We start from the raw sequence: 21,946 nt of genomic DNA, 5'->3' as shown, positions 1-21,946 counted from the left end.
CTAAATTTGATTCCTCATCAAACAACTATTTTTGTCTTTACATGGCAAAATATGGCTACAGTCATGTTTATTTTAAGGACGGATTAATTCAATTTCCTTTTCAACTTGATTGATTTCTTATATTGTTTTCGTTGTTTTTAGAATTTCCACTTAAAATTTCTTAAATGAAGCTAATCTGTTAACCTTTAGAACTTAGAAGAGTTGTTTGTCGGGGCCACAAGCCTAATAGAAACAAGGAAAATTACTTAAACAGGACAATCATCCACTTAACGATGCATGGAGGATCATATGGACCAGAACCACTTTCTATGCTCTCCTTAAGCAAACTGGTTACTTTGTATGAAACATGTAATGCAAAATCCTTCGTAAATAAAACTATTTATATCACAAAAAAAAACTATTTATATTTTTTCTTCTAACAGCTTAAGATGTTACATAAATACACATAAATAATTTTATAAAATTACAACTCTAACATGCCATGCATGATGAGAATTAAAGACAGGGCATTTATCATCTTTGATTTAATTTTCATTTTATCCTACCCTAAGAAATATAGTGTACCCTTGATATAAAAATTATTGATTTTTGTATGAAAAATTACCAAACTACTATATTAAACAATGCAAACGTGCATTGCAAATCCACTTTAGACGAACAACTTAAGTCACGTCAAATCTCTTTAGGAAACGTTTATTTTCTTCCTGAGATTGAGGTTTATTACCTGTCTAAAATGACTGACATTCTCCTAGAAAACGTTTGTTTTCTTAAATATGAACAGATAAAAGTTGTATTTGGTGCATTGAATGAGGGTACTTAACAGTAAGTAATAGATAGCATCGGGTCTTACACTATTAGGTATGCTAGACAAAATCTTAGTTATTTTTTAAGAATTAGCTGCTAAACTCCTTCTATATGAAATTGGAACTCCATTGGTCATCAATAGAATCTTTTACAATATTACTTGCCACTGAATAGTCAAATAATGTTATTTTCCCTCCTCTCTTTTCTTATTTTTCTATCTCGGCACCCTTTGCATTGCCTCTTTAATCACCCTACACACATTACTTTATGCAAAATGACCTTAAAAGCACAACAAATGTATATCCACAATCACAAGCACACAAAAAGTCAAAGCTTTCAATCGGCCAACCTTTCTAATTATATTGCGAGTTAGGTGTGGATACTCAATAATATTCCCTCCGATCACATGGATAAAATTAATCAATCTCTATTAATTAGGTTAATCAATTAATCGAAAAACATGATCTGATCTTTGCAGTAAAAGAAAAAGCATGATGTAGTGGATTTCCTATTATTCATATTTACGCAAATGTCCAATTTTTTCTATACTTAATTATGTGTCAAACTGGGATCATAGTTATATTTACGTAAACAGATATTCAAGATTGTTCAAAAAGTAAAAGGAACATTTACAATCACCTTATGACGTAGAAATATTCACATTCATTAATTTAGGATCCACTCCTCGTGGCCTCGTGGGTTTTAGAATTCGATGCTTTTTGAGAATTAAGATACCTATCCAAGCATATTTCTTCTGCGAAGAAAAAAATGTAACAAAAACTTGCAATTAAACAACTGTCTAAACTCCAAAGTCTAAATATGTTGCACTCCAGTATTTGATGTTGCTATTATTTGCATGGCGGTGATCTGGGTTATATATATATATATATATATATATATATATATATATATATATATATATATATATATATATATATATATATATATAAATGGAAAGTTTAATTTGAGAATTCAATATTCATGTACCAACTAGACTCAATTATATAGAATTAATTATGCGTTTGCCCTGATTAGCAGTGAGTGACCAAGTATCATAAACAAACAAATTAAAACGGACGACAAAAGCTGCAATTGGAGCCTTCTGTCTATAATTTATTGCTTACGCTTGCGCATATACATAGCTTCATCTACGTATCGAAGGAGAAAATTAACAACTCACACATATATATATATAAGGATTGTCGTCAAAGTCACCTATGGGCAATATATATGGTCCCCATCAGGAATATTCGAGGATAATGAGAGGAATATTATTTTAAATATCAACATCTAATGAATGTGATAGTATATTCTCCTTTGTTACTTTATATTATCTTCTTCTAGGTAAAGCTCACAAATCAATCTCCAATCTAGACACCCTTCTATGTGTAATGTGTGTGTGGATGGTGTGTAAATTTCAGAAGCGAAGGACATTCCTAATTCGAATTCCTTGGAATACATTTCAAAGCTGTAAAGTCATAATGAGGTATATTCTGATAAAATTAATGCAGAAATTAAAATGTTTTTTTTTTCATATAAAGATTAAAAAATAGTATTAGACATATGAACTAAATTTATAACTTAACCTATTTTAATTAATTAAAGTGTTGGATTAGCAAAAATTGACAGGTTTTTTCTCTAGATATATATTCAGCTGATCATATACGAGATCTTAATAATTTATAGTGGTTGAAGACGTGAAGGATTTGTTTTTTGATGACTGATTGAACCACGTGTTGACCAAAAAAGTATTAATCGTGTTTGATAAGTCGATGGTATTATAATTTAATTAATTGTTGATTGTATGACTTGGATCATTAGAACATGGACTTGGACCAATGGAGATTTTCTTTTTCGGGCAAGAGTACAGTTGGATAGAGTCTAAATCTGTCCCTTGAGTGGATCTAAGGTCAAGTGACCCTTAATGTTCTCTTAAAAATTGGAAAAACAACGTATAGACAAAGGGTACAGTGTATATATAGTAAAGTCCTAATTAGAGTTTGGTTGATCGATTCTTTCTAAATATATTAAGCCTCCCTTGATAATTATGATAAGGAATATTCTTGTAACCTTAACATAAAAGCAAAGGCAAACCAAAAATTTGTTAGGTTTCTCAAGTCGAATAATTCTACGGTTTAACGTGATCATGAATTTCACAAGAATAATGCACACTTTAATTTGTCTCTTTCTCAAACTTTAATTTTCTTTGCTTCTTAAGTTGCGTTTCCTAATCACTATTTTATATACATTTTACACTCTTTTCATTTGTATGAGATTCACTGAAAAGGTAATTTCATCAATTCACATCTTATATTAATTAATTCAAAATTTAATTGATGTATTTCAATAATATTATAAAAACTTAAATATGTTTTAGGTATTTTGATATTTTTTTTATTTTAGGTTTCTAATAAAAAAAATTGTTATATGAATCCTGATATATCAAAATTTATTTTAAGTCTCTATTGTCAATTAACGAATGATGTGATATCATCTAATGCTAATTATATTAAAAATACATATTCACAAAATGTCACATCATTATTTAATTAATAACAGATATTTGAAACAAAAAAATTGATATATAAAAAATCCAATGCAATCAAATTTTTTATTAAGAACTTAAAAAAACTCTTATTTATGAGAGACCTAAATTTATTTTAGTCTTTTATAAATTATAATATATGTAATTTAACGAATGCCTCAAACTCAAATTGTTCTCTGCATTATTTCACGCATTACGAACGCTACAAAAATTTCTCTAATGATATCGTATTGTTCTCCTTTTGTCTTTATGTACCACCTATTGATTTCAATCTATCATCTTTTATTATTTTTTTATAAATTAATTTTTAATATTTTATTTTAAAATAAAATTATTAATAGATAAAATAATTTCATATAACAATTTAAATTATATACTATAAATCCATAATACAATTTATGTGTTTAAATTTCTTTATTTATTGTAACTTTTAATTATAATATAATTTAGAAAATTTATAATGCATGATTGGTTGTTGGATGTTGCCAATTGCCATAAATTAAAATTATAATTAAAATTTAAACATTGAATAATGATATAATTTTAAATAATCCTTTAAATAAACCTTAAATAACAAGAAAATATTTTTTTTATTCATAGAATAGAAGCAATAAGAGTTTTTCAGAAGAAAAAGCAATTAGAGTTTAATGTTAAGTAATCCGAACTTTTTTTTAAAGGAAGTAATCTGAACTTAATTTGTTATCCATCATCATTATTATAAGAAATATAATTAAAAAAGTAATTAATGCTACATTTAAGAGTTAAAACAACAATTATTTTAAGATTATAGGATGGAAAGAATAATTCATTAAAGTATTTAGTAAACCCTAATATAAATTGGTCATTAATTAACAATACAACATAATAAAGTCAGCGTCAGGTTAAGTTAAATCCATCCCAAACTTTTTTCACAAACCGCACTAATAAATATAATAAACTAAGTTAAAAATTAATTGTGTGGCAAAAACGTGTAACAAGAAAGTAGAACTGGTATGGTTCTATGTTTTAAGGCCAACTTTATCACATCTGACAAAAGTGCTTTTTCTAACTCTCAAGTTGATTCTCATCTGGTATTGGACCTTATTAAGGTCAGAATATGGACTTTGTTGAACGGTAAAGTTGAATTGAACATAACATCTTTTTTTTTTTTTTTAAATTGTGCTAAATCCATTGGTCTCTTGCATGTATATGATCAAATATATAATAAAGCAAATAATCACTTTCAAACACGAAGTAACGTTTGGTCATCCTAAAAGAATACAATGAATTGATTCTGATATCAGTCTAGTCTTGTAACATTATGTGTACTTTGTCAACCTTAGAAAAGGTGTAATTCTTTAAAACAGGAGCGGGGGGGTGTCATTTATAAAAAAAATTATCGGCCAGCACAAAAGCTTGATTAAGTTGACTCCATTCTCTTTGACCTTTCATTAATTTGATATATAGTGCGACGATGATCACATGATAGATAGCATTACTGTGTGCCGTATTTTTTTATTTTTTTTTACAAAGATATAACAAAAGAGAAATTATATAAGGCACAAACAAGAGAAAAAGCTGCCATTGGTCATCATTGAATTAATGTAAATCGAAGAATTAAGTTCGAGTTTCACTGTCACGGTTGACGCAGACATATATAGCCAGTAAATAGGGTAAATCCTATAGTCTGCAAGCAGTATAACATAAAAATCTTGGCAAAGGCAATAAAGTAATATTAGATTAGATTTTCTTTTATTAATTTCAAAGGCAACATTCAGTCCCCTTTGACACCAACTCCAAATACATATGTTAATTGTTGAGTTTGCTGCATGATCACACCAACCAAATTATGGAGTGGTTGTGAGCTACCAGAAGATCCTAGAGATATGCATCAACCTTTTGCTAAATGTTTAAAATGAAAAATAAAAAAATCCACTCGTGAAATGAAAGAGTTGAATTTCTAAACTAATAAAGTTAAGAAAAAAATGTTTTCTCAAGATCAGTACTACATATACTTTAGTGTAAGTTCACATGGATTATAAGAATGAATTATATAGAAATAATATTTAAATTAAATGAGTAAATATTTTCTTCACACTAAAATAAAAATTTACATAAAAATATATTGATATTTAAATTATAGTAATAAATATCTAAATCACTATAAAGGGTAAAGTTTTTACATTAAGCTTTTTTTATTGAGCCTTCTCAACTATAAAGCATGTCTAGAACACATTTTTGACTCCTTGGTTTAATAATAACCATAATACAATCAATTTAAGAAATTACATACTTGAATTTAGTTTTGCCTTTCAGCTTATGTCATTTTTTTCTGGTTTTGATTTTATATATCTCTTTCTTTTGGGGTTTTGCATCTTACACCAGTGGGATTAATTATTTTCTCAGGCTGACATCTACTTGGGCTGTTAGTAGCCTATGCTCTGGTCCAGCAAGTGTATGGAAGTAGTACTGGCTTTTGGGTGAAAAAAATAAATAAATAAAGAAGGCCTCGAATTGGGGAATTGCTATTCTCACCCCCGAGATTGTCATTATCACCCACACGCGCTTTTAAATTTTATTATTCCCAAAATAACCTTTTAACATAATTTTTTTTTGTTGTACAAAATATACAAACATACAACAGTAATAAAAAATTATACAAATATACATGGGAATCATATTTCTATTAGGTAAAAAGGGGTGTGAAAAAATACAAATATGTTTCCATTGTATTTTTTATACAACGGAAATGTATAATATGTTTGATAGTTGGAGTTTCTTGCTTGTGTATAATATGTTTGATGAAATGTCTAAGTTGATTTCTACTCCCATGCACTACCACGTTTAAAAACACATGAAATTATGTTTTGACATAAAATAAAATTATTATCAAAAACAGTATTGGAATTTGCACATTTTGAGTATATGATTATTTGAAATTTTTGCTTTGCCAAGTTTGTGTTTAAATCATTTCGGGTCACCCGCACAACAAGGATCTTATAAGGGTAAGAATGTGGTAATGCAAGGACAACTAATGCGGCAACAACAAACAACACCAATATATGTTTCCATTCTGGCTATCTGCGGTACTTGCATACTCGTCTGAGCCGGTCATCAACTTGAACCATCGGCTCTGATACCAATTGTTGGGGAGATTCGAGGGGTACACCTGTGGACCACGAGCCACCACATAAGGAGACCTGACACCACACTCTAACCCAAAACCTTAAGGCTCGGTTTATGGGTCTTCTCCTCACTTATATGGTGCTCAACCTTTCCACTTCTACCCGATGTGGAACTTCACCTCACACTTGTATTCAACAGTCTCAAATTAAAAATCGTGTGACTTTGTGTACGTATCTAATTTAGGGTGATGCTCCTGCTTGCATAATCTTCACAAACCCTACTAAACGTCACCCAAAAATAAGATTAAGTGAATCCCATGAACTCGTTTATAAACCATAATTTATGCACGTTGGAGAAGAAATCAAGTGGGTAAAATTGTGGAGTGCAAATCTAACATTGGTTTGGTAGCTGGGTGACTTTTTTTTTTTCTTCTAATCCTTATGAACAACTTAATAATTGCAAATAATGCTTTATGCGAGAATGTTTTAGGAATTTGAAATTTAGCTTGAATGGATCATAGAAATTCCAATATATCATGGAGGTTATATCATTTGTATGAAATTTGACCTTTTATTTCCCTGCCATCGTGACTAATAAAAATTCAAGACATCTTTCTGACTCAATTAGCCAAATGGGAAACAGCATATATGCTTAAGATGAATGAACAAGTTGAAGAAGGTAATTAATTCAAATTCAACGCCTCCACAGAGAAAAGAATTATTTAATTATTTGAGTGACTTCTTTAGCACATATAACTTAGATATGATATGATTCTTTTCAACTGACAAGAGACTAGAAGAATTAATGCTAGTAATACAGACTTGGATAATTTACAATGGGTTGTACACATGAGATTGGGGAGAGTAACAATTCCTTTCTAAAATTTAATAAATTATTTTTTATTATTAGATGAAATTAATGCAAAGCTGAATAAAGAATAATTTTTTTTTATCTTGAGTACAAATATCTTTCACTGCGTTCGAGCCAAGTAAGATTAATAAATGAATTTCATTAAATATGATATAAGATTTATGTCATTAACAAATCTTAAAACTTTATCTCTAATAAAAGAAAACCTGTTATTAAAATTTTAAAAAAGTGCGTTATCTCTGAAGAGATTGTTTTTACTCATGTGGAGAGAAAAATTTAGACATGCGTAAATTATAAAGTTGGGAAGAAAAAAAAAATAAAGAAACAATTAATATTTTTCTAGAAAATGTATAAAAGCATGTATGTTTAATTCATTAATCATAGAATCCAAAATCACACGAAGGAAAAGGAAAAAATATCGGTTGTCTTTTAAACGTGTTAGTGGGTGAGCTTATCTTAAAGATTTTTTTTTATTATTATCAATTCTCTTATAAAACTTTAAAAATAATATTTTCTTCAAAAACTATACCAAAAACATGGATTTGGAGACGTGTATCAAAGGCAATCTTAGCCACTAAAAAAATTTAAATCTTGAATCATCAGTTTTAACCAAATGTTAAACAATCATTAATTGAGACATGCATCATGACCAAAGTTAACTCTTAGCTAATTTAACTTTTGAAGAATCATTCTTTTGGAGAGGAACTCCTTAAAGTAAACATCTCTGGCAGCAATGATGATGGCTTTGCTACTGGCCATTGGGATGTCAGTTTAGTGGTATTTTGAATTTTGAGTGTAATTCAAAATTTATGTAACTGTGGGACAAAATTAGTTATTAAAGTAATTAAAAATATAAAATATTATAAAAATAATAAAATTATAATTTATTTAAAAATAATAAACATAAAATTAAATAAATATATTACAGATAAAGATAAAAATAAAAAATATAAAAAAAATTAAAAAATTCTTTTAAAAAATATTACTTCAAATAACATTGAAAAACAGTTAAGAAATTATTAAGAAATTATAAAAAAATTATTTATTAAACAAACAAATAATTTTTTTAATCAATTTTTTTTAAAATAATTAAAATATTTTATCAAACATAACCTTAATTCATTCAAGTTTTAGATATATGCATATTTGTTGAGAAGAGTTTTGTTGTTACGTCTAGCTGGAACAAAATTACATATAGGAAAAAAATACATGTGGTATAATCCGAAAAACTAAATTAACTATATATTATAGCTGAAATATAACCGAACAAATAATAATCATCAAAAGATTACGTCAGAATGACTTAATGATTTGGTGAAATTAACAATAAATCTTATGTGTTTATCTACTTTAACAAGAATTATAAAATTATGACCCCTTAATTAACTTTTCCATAGTTGAGGATTAAATAATTATTTTGGAGTTCAAGTTTATCGTGGGCTGCTCAACCAGTTAACTATATGAATTTGACATAACGAAGTCAACTCTACTCAAGATTAATCGGGACCTGAATGGATTTTTCAGATAAAAAAATAACCTAAACTCCTAATTAATTAGTTGCATATATCGTGCCGTGCCTCTAATGTAAAATTAGCCGTTAAACACAATTTTAATAGTATTTAGTGCTTTGAAATTCAAATTATCGAAATCAATTATATCACTCTAGAATAACATTGACTGGAAGAATTGGCTTAACTCGTATTTCTAGTGGTGCATGGCATGCTGTACTCCTGAAGAAATTACTAAACAGATCAGGATTATCAATATCACGTGTTTATGATTTTAATCAAATTCTCATGTAAAATGTATTTAAAAACTCCAAATTTAATAAAGAATTAACACTTAATTATATATCATATACAAATTAGTTAAATGTTGAAACTTGAAATAATAATAATATCGAACTGCTTAATATATAATTTGTTTTACTCCCACGCTCATTTTTGTACCACACAACCTACTGGGGTGCACTTCTGTTCGTTACATCCATTCACAAGAAAGATGAGACCCTCCACTAACTAAGAAAAACAATACCATGCCATCAAATGTAATCATCAACATAGAATTTAGTGGTTTATCACAAGGATAAACAAAGGCCATTGTTAACAAAGCGTAATGATTAAATCTTTCTAAATTATTCCCAGTATCAATGAAATCTTTCTAAATTATCATTAACTTGTGGATTGATTTGAACATTACATATTAATTAATGTATGTGATCTTCTGAATTACGATTCTTCGGCCGGGCAGACCAATTTTCTAAATTAACCTGCTTTAAAATTAAAGTGAGAATCTTTTACACTTAGTTTCTTAATCAAGATCTTAGTTTGATTCCCGACTTGAATACGAAATTACAGTATTATTTAATCCTAAAATGAAATGATTTGATGAAAAATAAATTAATTAAATGCCAAATAAAAAACTCATACAACTAGTTTGGAAAAAAAATAGATTCCAAGTTATCTTTTCACTAGACAAGACCATAAAATGATCAAATGAAGTTGTTTCATCATAAAATATAGATTCCTAGTTATCTTTTCACTAGATAAGACCACAAACAAAAACATTACTCTATACCCTACAGGTTTCCTACTTTTGTAACTGGGCAGAATTTGAGGTGGAGTTAAATATAACCAGAATCACATAGTGATGATAAAATAAATTCCTCGCACATAATCTTCCTTTTGGGTGTAGTGGGTTTACCTCATCGTGCCACTTATCTTGTACGACTTACTGTGTCTCCCAAAATTGTTCTTTGAATTCTGCCACATTTTCTTGTTTTGTTCTCATCATTCAAAGTCCTACAAGCAGCAAAAATACGTACTCAGGTGGCAAGGAAAACACTAAATTATTATTTGTGTTTATTATTATTTGCACCTAATATTTGTTACACATCAACCACCACATATATATAGCTCATGTGCTTCACTTTAACTCCAAAATCCTAAGGGGTCCTCTTTCTCCACTCTTTGTGGCTTAGCTAAAATGGTCTCAGCTTCTTCTCTACTTTCTATATTTATAATCTCTTTGCATGGCCATGCTCTTCCTCTTGTACTAGTTCTCTAATTCTTTTTGCATCTTCGACAATTGCAGGAAGTTCAATCAGATAAAAAATGGATGGACAATGGACCCTCTCGCCGGGCCAAATGGTGGTATTCAACATTCCACACTGTGACAGCCATGATAGGTGCTGGTGTTCTAAGCCTGCCCAATGCCATGGCATATCTAGGATGGTAAACTAAAACACACTAAGGCCATGCTTGTATAAGCTTCTCCATAAGCACTCACAGGAATTGAAAATAAGAACATAAAATACATTCAGCTTCTCTATAAGTTAAAATTAACTTGCTTACATTACCTTGTGAAAAAAGTTAAAATGAAAAGAATTTCTACAAAAGTTAAGAGAATTAGTTGATTTATTTTACCTTCTTATCCTCTTATAAGTATTTTTGGAGAAGTTTTTCAAACAAACCTAAGACGCAACATAAGTTGGCAACTTTACAAATATATCTTTTCTCTTCTTTGCAGGGGTCCAGGGATCTTGATGTTGTTGTTATCATGGTGCCTGACCTTAAACACAATGTGGCAAATGATCCAGTTACATGAGTGTGTTCCTGGAACTCGTTTTGATCGCTACCTTGATCTTGGTAGACATGCTTTTGGACCAAAACTTGGACCATGGATTGTACTCCCCCAGCAGCTAATAGTTCAGGTTGGATGTGACATTGTCTACATGGTTACTGGGGGGAAGTGCCTAAAGAAGTTCATGGAGATAGCATGCACTGATTGCACACAACTAAAGCAGTCTTACTGGATTCTGATCTTTGGTGCCATCCATTTCTTTCTGTCTCAGCTTCCCAATTTCAATTCTGTTGCCGGGGTTTCTTTAGCTGCAGCTGTGATGTCATTAAGGTGCTTCTTGATCCCCACATGTCTAGTTTTTTCTTGAACACAAGCCTTTGAACTTGATTATTTATCAATCCTGAGTTCTAGCTTGACATACAAGAAGGAAAGAAGGAAAATGTATAATTTGGATTCTTCCAAAAAAACAAACATGAGACAAGTATAAGATCTATCCTAGAAACTAGGAAATCAATAGAAAGGATAATGATATGAAAGACATCATTAACTTTACCTTTTGGGCATGAATGCAAAGTGTTTGCTTCTAGAGTGAAACAAATCGGAAGCAGAGGTATGTTGCCTTTAAACCCAAGGCAATAAATAACTGGTGAACTCAGCTTTTAGACAATATCATACTTTTGCAAACTCTTGATCTTGTTTTGTATCAATTACAAGAAAATTTTAGTTGGTGATACTCTTACAATTTCATGACATACTAACTCTTGATGGGATGAAACTAAAAGTAAATACCAGAATACAAGTAAAGTGATTATTATTAGGACAAAGATACACAGTTACTTAAGTGTTTTGGGTGTTATTCTTCCATAAAAATTGGAGTTTCACCTCACTAATTTATTTAACATTCAACGCACACCTTTATTAAGTAGATTAAAGACATAAAATTCTAATTTTAATTTGAAAACAAAACCAAAAATACCTAAGGAACTTCATCTAAGTTTTGTCCTTATTATTTAAAAACACTATACTTATTTTCATGGGATTTTTTTGTTGCAGCTATTCAACTATAGCCTGGCTGGCTTGCTTGGCTAGAGGACGGATTGAAAATGTTAGCTATGCTTACAAAAGAACCAGCAATACAGACTTAATGTTCAGGGTCTTCAATGCACTTGGTCAAATCTCGTTTGCATTTGCTGGCCATGCAGTGGCCCTTGAAATTCAGGCTACAATTCCATCAACCCCTGAGAAACCATCAAGGATACCAATGTGGCACGGTGCTCTTGGCGCCTATTTCATCAACGCAATATGCTATTTCCCAGTTGCACTTATAGGATACTGGGCTTTTGGTCAAGCTGTTGATGATAATGTGCTTATGGCACTTGAAAAGCCTGCATGGCTTATTGCCTCTGCTAACTTGATGGTATTCATCCATGTTGTTGGTAGCTACCAGGTATGAATGCAAAACCAAGAACTTCTTCTATCGCATGTTAAGCTATTTATTTTTCTTGACTGATTGGTGTGGAGAATTTCAATTGTAGGTTTATGCTATGCCTGTTTTTGACTTGATTGAGAGGATGATGATTAGAAGATTGAACTTCGCTCCAGGACTAGCACTCAGACTTGTTGCTCGAACTGCTTATGTAGGTGGGAGACATGTCAAAACTCAACTAATACATGCTATCACTGCAAAACATTTTTCTGTTTAGTTGTGAAATGCAGAGTGACTTCAATTTGTTAAAAATGTTTCAGCTTTTACATTATTTGTTGGGGTCACTTTTCCTTTCTTTGGCGATCTTTTGGGGTTCTTTGGTGGGTTTGGTTTTGCTCCCACTTCATATTTCGTAAGGCTCTCTTGCTCTCTAAGTTTCCTCATGCTCATATTAATTTTTCCAAATTTACTAGAACTATAATAAAAAAATTAGAAAAACAATAATCTGGCGTGTTAATTGTTTCAGCTTCCTAGTATAATGTGGCTGATAATCAAGAAACCAAGAAGATTCAGCATCAACTGGTTCATCAATTGGGTAATGATTAACAATTCACATTAACAATTTTTCCTTTGAGATGCATCAAATGAACATTCTAAAAGACAAGAAAAAACTAGAGGATCTCTGAGTTGTTTCCTGTATGCAATTGACCCTCAGTTAACGTGTCTTTCAGGCTGCAATATACATAGGAGTGTGCATTATGTTGGCATCTACTATTGGTGGCTTGAGGAATATTGTTGCTGATGCATCCAGTTATAGTTTCTACACCTAAACTATATGATGGTATTGCAATAATATAGCAAATATAATTAATCCAGTAAATCAAGCTGGATTAGATTATCTAATTATTTTGGTCTTTGTTACTTTGAACTCTAGGCTGTAGCCTTTTTCCACCATCTTACTCTCCTTTTTTTAATGGTAAAATCACCTCTGAAAGTTTATTTTGTCAATTGAGATCAAGGGTTATTGAATAACTTGGTAAGGGGCGATTTTATTACATTGTATGTGTCATGTCAGCAATGTGGAGTATGAGTCATGTCAGCAATGCGGAGATGTTGAAAAAAGCCGCAGATATTCCATTTATACTTGATTGTTTTTCTTCTCAAAATGGCTAAACTGTTATTGAGATTCTCATGCTAGTGATTTTATGTAACCCGTTCCAAGCTGATGAATATCTTGGATAATGTAACTCTTGTTCACATTTGCAAAGGGAAAAAGGCAATTTGCTTACGATTGTAAAACAAGCTTTTTTTTTTCTTAATCACTACTTTATTAATTATATTTAAGAGTAATTAATCATATATAAAATAAAATTAATTATATTTACATACATAATTAATCATATTGTTAGATCAACGATGGTGCATACTTTTACCTAAAAAAAAAAACAGAACGATGGTGTATATTTTGAGATGCGCGAATATAAGTACTCAAAATATAACGGGAGAACTAGGAGTACAGGAGGGTAGGCTTTTACATCAAAATGGGGTAATTTTTTTTTAAATTATTATCAAAATGGAGATTTAAAAAACATGACTTTGCTTTTTAGATATTTAATTTTACGGAAATTTTTTATATTTTAAATAATTTTTGCTGGTTAAAAATTGTGACGATTAAAAACTGTCACAATTCACAAATTGTTCTGCGACAAAAGGCAAAAGTTTGTATTTTTTTATTTAGTGGAGCAACTTGCGGCGGTTTTCATGTGACGACTTTACTACGTCTCATTAAAACGCGATCTGACATCTACATTACAATAAGTATAACAGTGCTTGCTATAGACAATATCAAATATCAAATGTAATTCGGTGAGCTCTCCCAAATGAAAAATGGCGTCGATAGGTGGACCACAGATTCTACTGCACTCTCCTTCTCCATCGTTGAAACTCAAACTGAAACTGAAACCCTCATCATCATCCTTTCTCCTCTTCCCAAAACGCATTCCTCGTCGCACCTTCTGCTCCATCAATTCGAATTCGGCGCCTCATGGTTCGAGTTCCATCGTCACCAACCTCCTCCATTACCTGAACCACTCCTGTACCCAATTCCACGCCACAGCCGAAGCTAAACAACAATTACTCGCCGCCGGTTTCCACATGCTCAACGAAAACAAAGACTGGCACCTCAAGCCCGGCGGGCGCTACTTCTTCACCCGCAACATGTCCTGTTTGATCGCTTTCGCCATCGGAGATAAGTCAGCTCACTTTACTTCTTCACCTTCTCTCTTTTATTTTTCTTTATCGCCAAATGTTATTGTTAGTTTGTTAGTTTTTTGTTAGCGAGGGATTCGAATCCCTCCCTCCCTTCTCTGTAGTATACTTTGTTCCGTTACGGTTTTGTGCGGTTTTGTTTGACGCCGTTGTTTTTGCCTAGGTACAATGTCGGGGACGGTTTTCACGTGATAGCGGCGCACACCGACAGCCCCTGCCTCAAACTGAAGCCCAAAACGGCGTCGTGCAAGTGTAACTATTCCATGGTGAATGTGCAGACTTATGGAGCTGGCTTGTGGTACACTTGGTTTGATAGGGATTTGAGTGTTGCTGGAAGGGTCATTCTCAGAACTGGCCATAATTCTTTTGTGCATAAGCTTGTCAAAGTCGATAGACCCATTTTGCGCATTCCCACACTCGCCATTCATCTCGACCGGTATATATTATATAAGTTATAACTTTATGTCATTCATCATTCATCACGTACACCATATTATTTTTTTTTTTGTTTCAACTACCGTAATTGGGGCCTTTGGCTCTCCGATGGGATCTCGAGGCATCCCCACAAGTCCTTTGGACCAACTATGAGACTAATCCTCAATCCGGGGCTTAGTCACTTAAAACTTATCGCCCCTCCCCAAGAGTGTATTCTCAGGATCAAACCCAGGTCCTCCTCTCCCACAAGGTTAGTGTGTGTTGCCAACCGAATTACACCCAAGTCATTACATAGACCATATGATTGTAAATTTGGTAGACTTGTTAGAATTAACAAATTTATCAAATTTACGGTGATCTATTTGATATTTCTGATTTTAAAGTCAAATATGTAGTGGTTGTACAAAACTGAAGATTGTGGTTTTCTTCTATATTTGTACTGATTTGGATGCTTAGATGGGGTATATTGTTGTCCAGATTGAAGCAACTTTGTTGTGCTTTATAAAATTCTAGCAATTCAATTTTTGTTGGCTATTGTGCTGTAATATCAAAACAGTGTTACTACTTACTAGTAACTTACGAATGTATCTAGTTTTCCTGTTTGGCCCAAATATTTTTTTTCCATTACTTTCTTTGTCATATGCCAGTGTTCTGCCACAGAAACATGCAAGCTACCAGCAGATTCTATCACCCTCTCTTATTTGGTGGTTTATTGTTTAGCACAGTGAACCTGGATGGTTTTAAACCAAATCTAGAGACTCATCTTCTTCCTTTACTCTCAATGAAACCTGAGGACACTTCTTTGGAATCCAACTCCAAGGAGAAGAATAGTGCCTTGTCATCCAAAGCTCATCATCATCGGCTGCTTATGCAGGTAGCTGTTGTCTTTGCTTCTTTCTACTTCAATGTGAAGAATTGTCATAGGTTTGAAGTTTGAACATATTATGACTGTCAGAGGATAGTAAACCATGCATATCCTGTGAAAAGATATTGATTTCAATTTCAAACACTTATTCCAAAAACAAAGAAGAAGAAACCCACCTGGCGATATTCATTCAATTGATCTTGACTATCATATAAGAAACATTTCTACCTTTCAGATTACCATTCTTCTTTAGTTGTAGTAGTACTTTATTAGTCTCAGAAAATTGTATGCAATTTACTTTTTATATATTCTTTTATTCTTCAGTTCATTACAAAGCAATATGCCAATGAATTGGTTTCATTTGATGTTTGGTATGTAAATGCATGACAATATGTGGCAAGATGGGGAATGAAGATTTTCAGTCAGAGAAAGGGATGATTAGATTGAGGCCAAGATAAAGACTGTAAACCAAGATTTTTAATTGCTTTCATATATTAGTTCTTAAATAAATCATATGTGAGAAGGAATTAATTAGAGTAGCTAACAAATAAGAAAAAAGGAGGCAAAATGGAATATTATGCGAAAATGATAATGACACCATAACTACTAGTGATGTAACATGAATTCACATGTGAATGGCTGCATGCCACCAGTTTTTTGGATTTTGGAATAAGTTGCTGGGTCAAACTAGAATGATGTCTAGGTGTTTTAGCCATTGATATGGGTAAAATGTAATATTGTTATTCTGAGAATGGAATAGTGTAATAGTTTGTCCATCATGATTTTAAATTATCTGTGGTTTTAACTGTAAATTATAGAATTACCTATCTTTTGCTTACTTATTCTTTATAATAGGCAATAATAGCCCTTGTATTAATTCACAGGTACTGTCAGATGAGTTGAACTGTGATGTTGATGACATAGTGAATATTGAACTGAATGTTTGTGATACTCAACCTAGCTGCCTTGGAGGTGGAAACAATGAATTTATTTTTTCTGGAAGATTAGATAATCTGGCTTCAAGTTATTGTGCATTAAGGGCACTTATTGACTCGTGTGAATCTCCTGGTGACTTAGCAAGTGAAAATGCAATTCGAATGGTTGCTTTATTTGACAATGAGGAGGTGTTTCTTTATCTTGCTTAATTTGTATGCTCAATGTTTTGTTTATAGATTTTGTTCCATTTTTGCTTGCCAACAATAAATTATGTGTTTATTATGTCGGAAATTGCTCCAAATTGGAACAAAACACCTGGGATTCACCAAAAGCACCAAATTATTGTTTCTAAATGAAAAAACCATAATGTAGGATGTCACTCCCAGCTGTGGGTATATCATCACCATATACCACCATGTGGATACAACCACTCTAGACTGCCAGTAGTAAACAAAATGATCATAACTACTTCTCTTCAATCGAAAAGCAAGGACTAAATCAATGAACCTTCAAAACCAGGCACAAGGGAGATTGTTTCAAACCTTTGGGGTCTCTGTCCCTGGGACCAATGTTGAGATGCAACCAAAGAATTAAAGCAAATATGAAATTCTTCAATTAATTGTTCCATCCACTTGGATTGAGGCATCCAATAAATTGTTACATTCAAGATTCCATTCTTTAATAATAAATACTGTTAAACTCAGAATAAAGTGGAATGGGTTTCTTATAGATGGTTTGGTTTCTTTTATTGAGAGAATTACTAAGAATTTTGATAGAAATCTTATTATCACTTATTAACAATTTTTTTACGGAGTTTATCATAGATCAGATGCATATAACTTCCATCAAATTAATGAAAATAGCATTGTATCATTCATTACTAGTGCAAAACTCTTCGCACTTATTGTAGATCAAATTAAATCCTTTATGATATTAAGGAGTAATATGTTTAACTTCAATCAATTTATTTATTAATTGTGTTTGTAATTATTTAATTTAATAATATTAAATTCAAACTGTTCTTGCACCTGTAGACACCCCCCACCCCCAACCCCCAAAAGAAGATATCCCAAGATGGAAAAATTCCTTCATTTGAAAGCTGTAAAGCCATTTAGATAAAATAGGATTTTGCCTGTTAGAGTTGTTACAGCTTACTATGCATTTTTTTTTAATTACAGTATGATGACATTTTGCTGTTGATTTCTCAATGCTATGTCTAACTGCTGCTATTTAGGTGGGTTCAGGTTCTGTTCAAGGAGCTGGAGCACCCACCATGTTTCAGGCCATGAGACGTATAGTTGGTGACTTAACAAATAACTATGTTAGTGAAGGCTCTTTTTGAGCGCACTATTCGCCAATCATTTCTTGGTATATCATCCACTTATCACCCTTCTAAAGTAAAATTGAGGCAAATGATACACAAGGGTTGATACCATCATCTTGATTCCAATATTATGGACTGTTTGCAAACGTCAATTGTGCATCATGTGTTATTGATCAACTAGAATACCCCAATTACAATGGGTTCTGAAAAGGCTTAAGACTCAAAGTTATGGGTTTTGGCTGGAAAGTTCAGAATTTGTAAATGTAAATTAAGAATGGTGTGGTGTGGGACCCTCTCTTTTGGTTGCTAGATCTATCAGAATGCCAATTGGTTTTTTGGATACAAACCAAGTTTGAATTAAACAAAAAAAGAGGGAAAAGAGGTTATGCAGGAGTTTGTTATCGATTTAATGAAAATGTGCTGGTGATTTTGTCCTGCAACATTGAAAATTTGTTTTTTAATTAGATGTTAAATGTGGTAATAAAATAATAGTTATATTCGAGATAAAAGAGTACATTTAATGGAAAATAGTGATAAGCAATAGTAAATTTGATGTCTTTGTTCCCAAATTCATTGTTTAACTTAGTATTTTGAAAGGGACTGATGATAAACCAAGATTCAAGTATGCCAGGAAAGGATCCATAGTTAGATCCTGCCCCGGGGAAAAAATCACCCATCTGCAAAGTTTATTTCAGAAGTGGGCATGTAGCACAGTAATTTCTTTCATATAGGCAATTAGTAGCAGTTATGTATTATTAGATATATGTGTGGTAATAACTGTCAAAGTGGCATGTATTATTAGATATATATGTAGTAGGGAGTTAGTTATGTCACTTATGTGTATTATTTGCTTTTAGTTTGGTGGACTGGGAACTCATCTCTGTTGGAGTCTGTGACTCTAGGACAGCAACTACTGTTGTATTATGTGTATTTTATGTGATTTAGTAATACTATTCAATACTGTCAATTGGCTTTCTGTCAGGGACCACTAAAGTATCTTTTGGATTCTATCCTTAACAGTGTCTGCAGATATGGCCCATGGAGTTCATCCAAATTTTATGGATAAGCATGAAGAACTCCACCGACCAAAGCTGCAGAGAGTATTGGTTATTAAGCACAATGCAAACCAGCGCTATGCTACTAGTGGAATCACACCTTTTCTTTTTAAAGAAGCTGGAAAAATCCATAACCTTCCAACTCAGGTAATTCCTCTTTAGGGTTGCATTTGTTTATACACATCTATTTATAAAGTCTTAAGTGCGAATTATTTGATTGCAAGTTATTTGATTGACATGTAACAATATGAAGTTCTCTTCAATTTCAATAGCCACATTATATACTATGCTAATCTGTTAGCTTCTCCTTGATTTACTTTACTCAACATTAGTTAAATTTCCTTTAAACTATCTTAATTATTTGAGTTACTATTTGAATTAATTATTTGAGTTATTATTTGAATTGTTTAAGTTAAGATTAAGTTACTATATTACTCATTTAGTCCCTATAGTTTCCAAACTTATCCCTTTTAGTCCTTATAGTTAATAAGTAGATTTTTTAGTCTCTAAAGTTTACATTTTAATTCCCAAAAGGTCTCTGCCGTTAAATTCTTTTAACTCTGTTAGTTAAATTATTTTAACGGCAGAGACCTTTTGGGAATTAAAATATAAACTTCTGGGACTAAAAAATCCACCTATTAACTATAGGGACTAAAAGGGATAAGTTTGAAAACTATAAGGACTAAATGGGTAATTAAACCTATAAAAAAATCCCATTCCAACCTAACTCCATAGCAAAGAATAATAGAATAAGTATCATCAAAAGAAAAGATCAAAGAGTATTTTTGGCCTATCTTATTACCACCATTGATGCAAGTCTTAACAATCTTTGCTCATTGTTGATTAGAATAAATTTTCAATATATTAGCCTAAAGGTTCACCCATTACAATATAAGAATAAATCATATATTTTACTATAGAGATTCTACTAATTTATTTATATCAACAATGTTCACCCATCCATTTATGAATTAGCATATCAGTTTCCAGAAATTGTTTTATACATCTTATAATTAATGCTGTTAATCACAGACCATTGGAGGCAACTTACTAATGTTACTATATTAGTATAGTTTTCTAGAGGCACCTCTTTCTCTTTAAGAAAGGAATTTTTGAATCATTATAGGGAAGACAGATATTAAAGCTTGCATGAATTGTCAAAAATGAAAATTAGTGTATAGATAAGAGTTGTTAGGTCTTCTTTTCTCTGATTTGTTGATTGTTATATTATATTACATAACTGAGGCATCTGAAAAATTAAAATTTGTCTACTCAAATTGTAGGAATTTGCGGTTAGAAATGGCATGGGATGTGGATCAACCATAGGCCCAATACTTGCTTCTGGAGTTGGCATCCGAACGGTTGACTGTGGAATTGCTCAACTTTCAATGCACAGGTATAAAATGATTTTTGCATTAATACTTTGTTTAGAGAGAAATTAAACCAAAGCCTATATTTAATCAAAGCCTTTGAAACCATGTCATATACTCAGCCAGACAGCCTTGATACTAAAAATACATCTTACATATGAGATAAGCAAAGATGAAAGTCAACAAACCGTAGTAGGGTTTGTTAGTATTTTTAAACTGAGGGGAGTAAAATCAATTTGTGATATTCAGTATTTAGAATCAGGTGCGAGCTGTTGGTATGAAGGCCCTATTGTCATTTAGTTCTCGCTACTAAGCACATTAGTTATTAACCCGGTCAAATTCTTGCCTTCCTCTTATTGAAATTCTTTTATAAAGCAAAAAGTCTTGCTGGAGTGGAAAAGAAGCAAGTGTTCTTATTTTCTTGTTTTATTCATCTCTGACCCACTACAAGAATATAACATGGGTTGAGCCTGCTTTTACTTGGATTGCAGTATAAGGGAAATATGTGCGAAGGAAGATATAGACATTGCTTACAAGCATTTCAAAGCTTTCTACCAAAGCTTTTCAAGCGTAGACAAGATGCTGACTGTGGATACCTGAGAGTTGCATTTGCTGAGGAAGTGTTGATGGTAAAATCAGCACAATGTTTTTAAGATGGCTTTGGATTCAATCTCCGAACAAGTTGATTTCCCTCCTTGAACTCAAGCAGATGGATTATGCCAGAATTTTGTTTTGCAAATATAACTGCGTTCCGATTCTTTCTATTTGCCCAAAGCGTACTTGTAAATACATTAAATTAAGACATGAATTTTCTTGTCAGCAGTTCTTAGATTGTTGGAGTAGGTGGTAAGAGTAGCACACCATGAAATCTGAATGCCTATTATCATGTTTAACGTTAATTATCGCACGTGCCACGATGCCAGGATGGTATAGAACTTGAAATAGATAATCAAGTATTGGGTGGTGCAATTATGGTGTGCTCATATATATTCGTATGATTAGAATATAATGACAGTCTATTTTATGAAAAATTTACTATAATGATTAAACTATATTATACATGAAGCAACATTATGAAAAATAACTGAAACACATGTTTTAATAGTCAATTTTACGTCACAATTTTCAAATTGAAAATATTGCTAAGCAGTAACATGACATTAAATTATTGACTACATCACAACTAAGTCACTGCCGTGTCATAGATCATCACTCTGGAACACTTGACACTTTGTTCGAACGAGAAAAATTGAGAAATTGGTGGAAAAAATGAGATTAATTTGTTATAGTTGTATTCTCTTTCTTCTTTCTTTATTTTCATCTTAATGAAACTAAAAAAAAATTAAAAATTCTTTCCATTT

General features: G+C 31.7%; 1 protein-coding gene and 1 pseudogene across 3 annotated transcripts; both read left to right on the top strand.

Annotated features, from left to right (window-relative positions):
- The first annotated feature begins 10,006 nt into the window (after positions 1 to 10,006).
- Positions 10,007 to 13,631, top strand: LOC114370214 (lysine histidine transporter-like 6). 2 transcript variants are annotated; one of them, XR_003657793.1, is made up of 8 exons: positions 10,007 to 10,312; positions 10,418 to 10,557; positions 10,853 to 11,236; positions 11,960 to 12,353; positions 12,442 to 12,543; positions 12,653 to 12,744; positions 12,859 to 12,927; positions 13,064 to 13,631. XR_003657793.1 is itself a non-coding variant. In XM_028327507.1 (8 exons), exons 1-8 carry the CDS (start codon positions 10,310 to 10,312, stop codon positions 13,160 to 13,162), a joined length of 1,287 nt encoding a protein of 428 aa, XP_028183308.1. In that variant the 5' UTR covers positions 10,009 to 10,309; the 3' UTR covers positions 13,163 to 13,631. The 2 variants fall into 2 exon arrangements, 1 of the variants encoding a protein (XP_028183308.1); XM_028327507.1 differs by having other exon boundaries at positions 10,009 to 10,312; positions 12,442 to 12,547.
- A 541-nt stretch (positions 13,632 to 14,172) lies between these two features.
- LOC114372070 lies at positions 14,173 to 21,570 on the top strand (annotated as a pseudogene). Its single transcript, XR_003658106.1, has 8 exons — positions 14,173 to 14,584; positions 14,764 to 15,036; positions 15,756 to 15,909; positions 16,785 to 17,024; positions 18,071 to 18,204; positions 19,181 to 19,362; positions 20,499 to 20,611; positions 21,077 to 21,570. The product of XR_003658106.1 is annotated as a probable aspartyl aminopeptidase (transcript).
- The last annotated feature ends 376 nt before the right edge of the window (positions 21,571 to 21,946 follow it).

This window comes from Glycine soja, chromosome 10, assembly GCF_004193775.1.
Source record: "Glycine soja cultivar W05 chromosome 10, ASM419377v2, whole genome shotgun sequence".
NCBI lineage: Eukaryota > Viridiplantae > Streptophyta > Magnoliopsida > Fabales > Fabaceae > Glycine > Glycine soja.
Note: the sequence above shows the minus strand (reverse complement) of the source record. Positions and strands in the feature narration are given on the sequence as shown.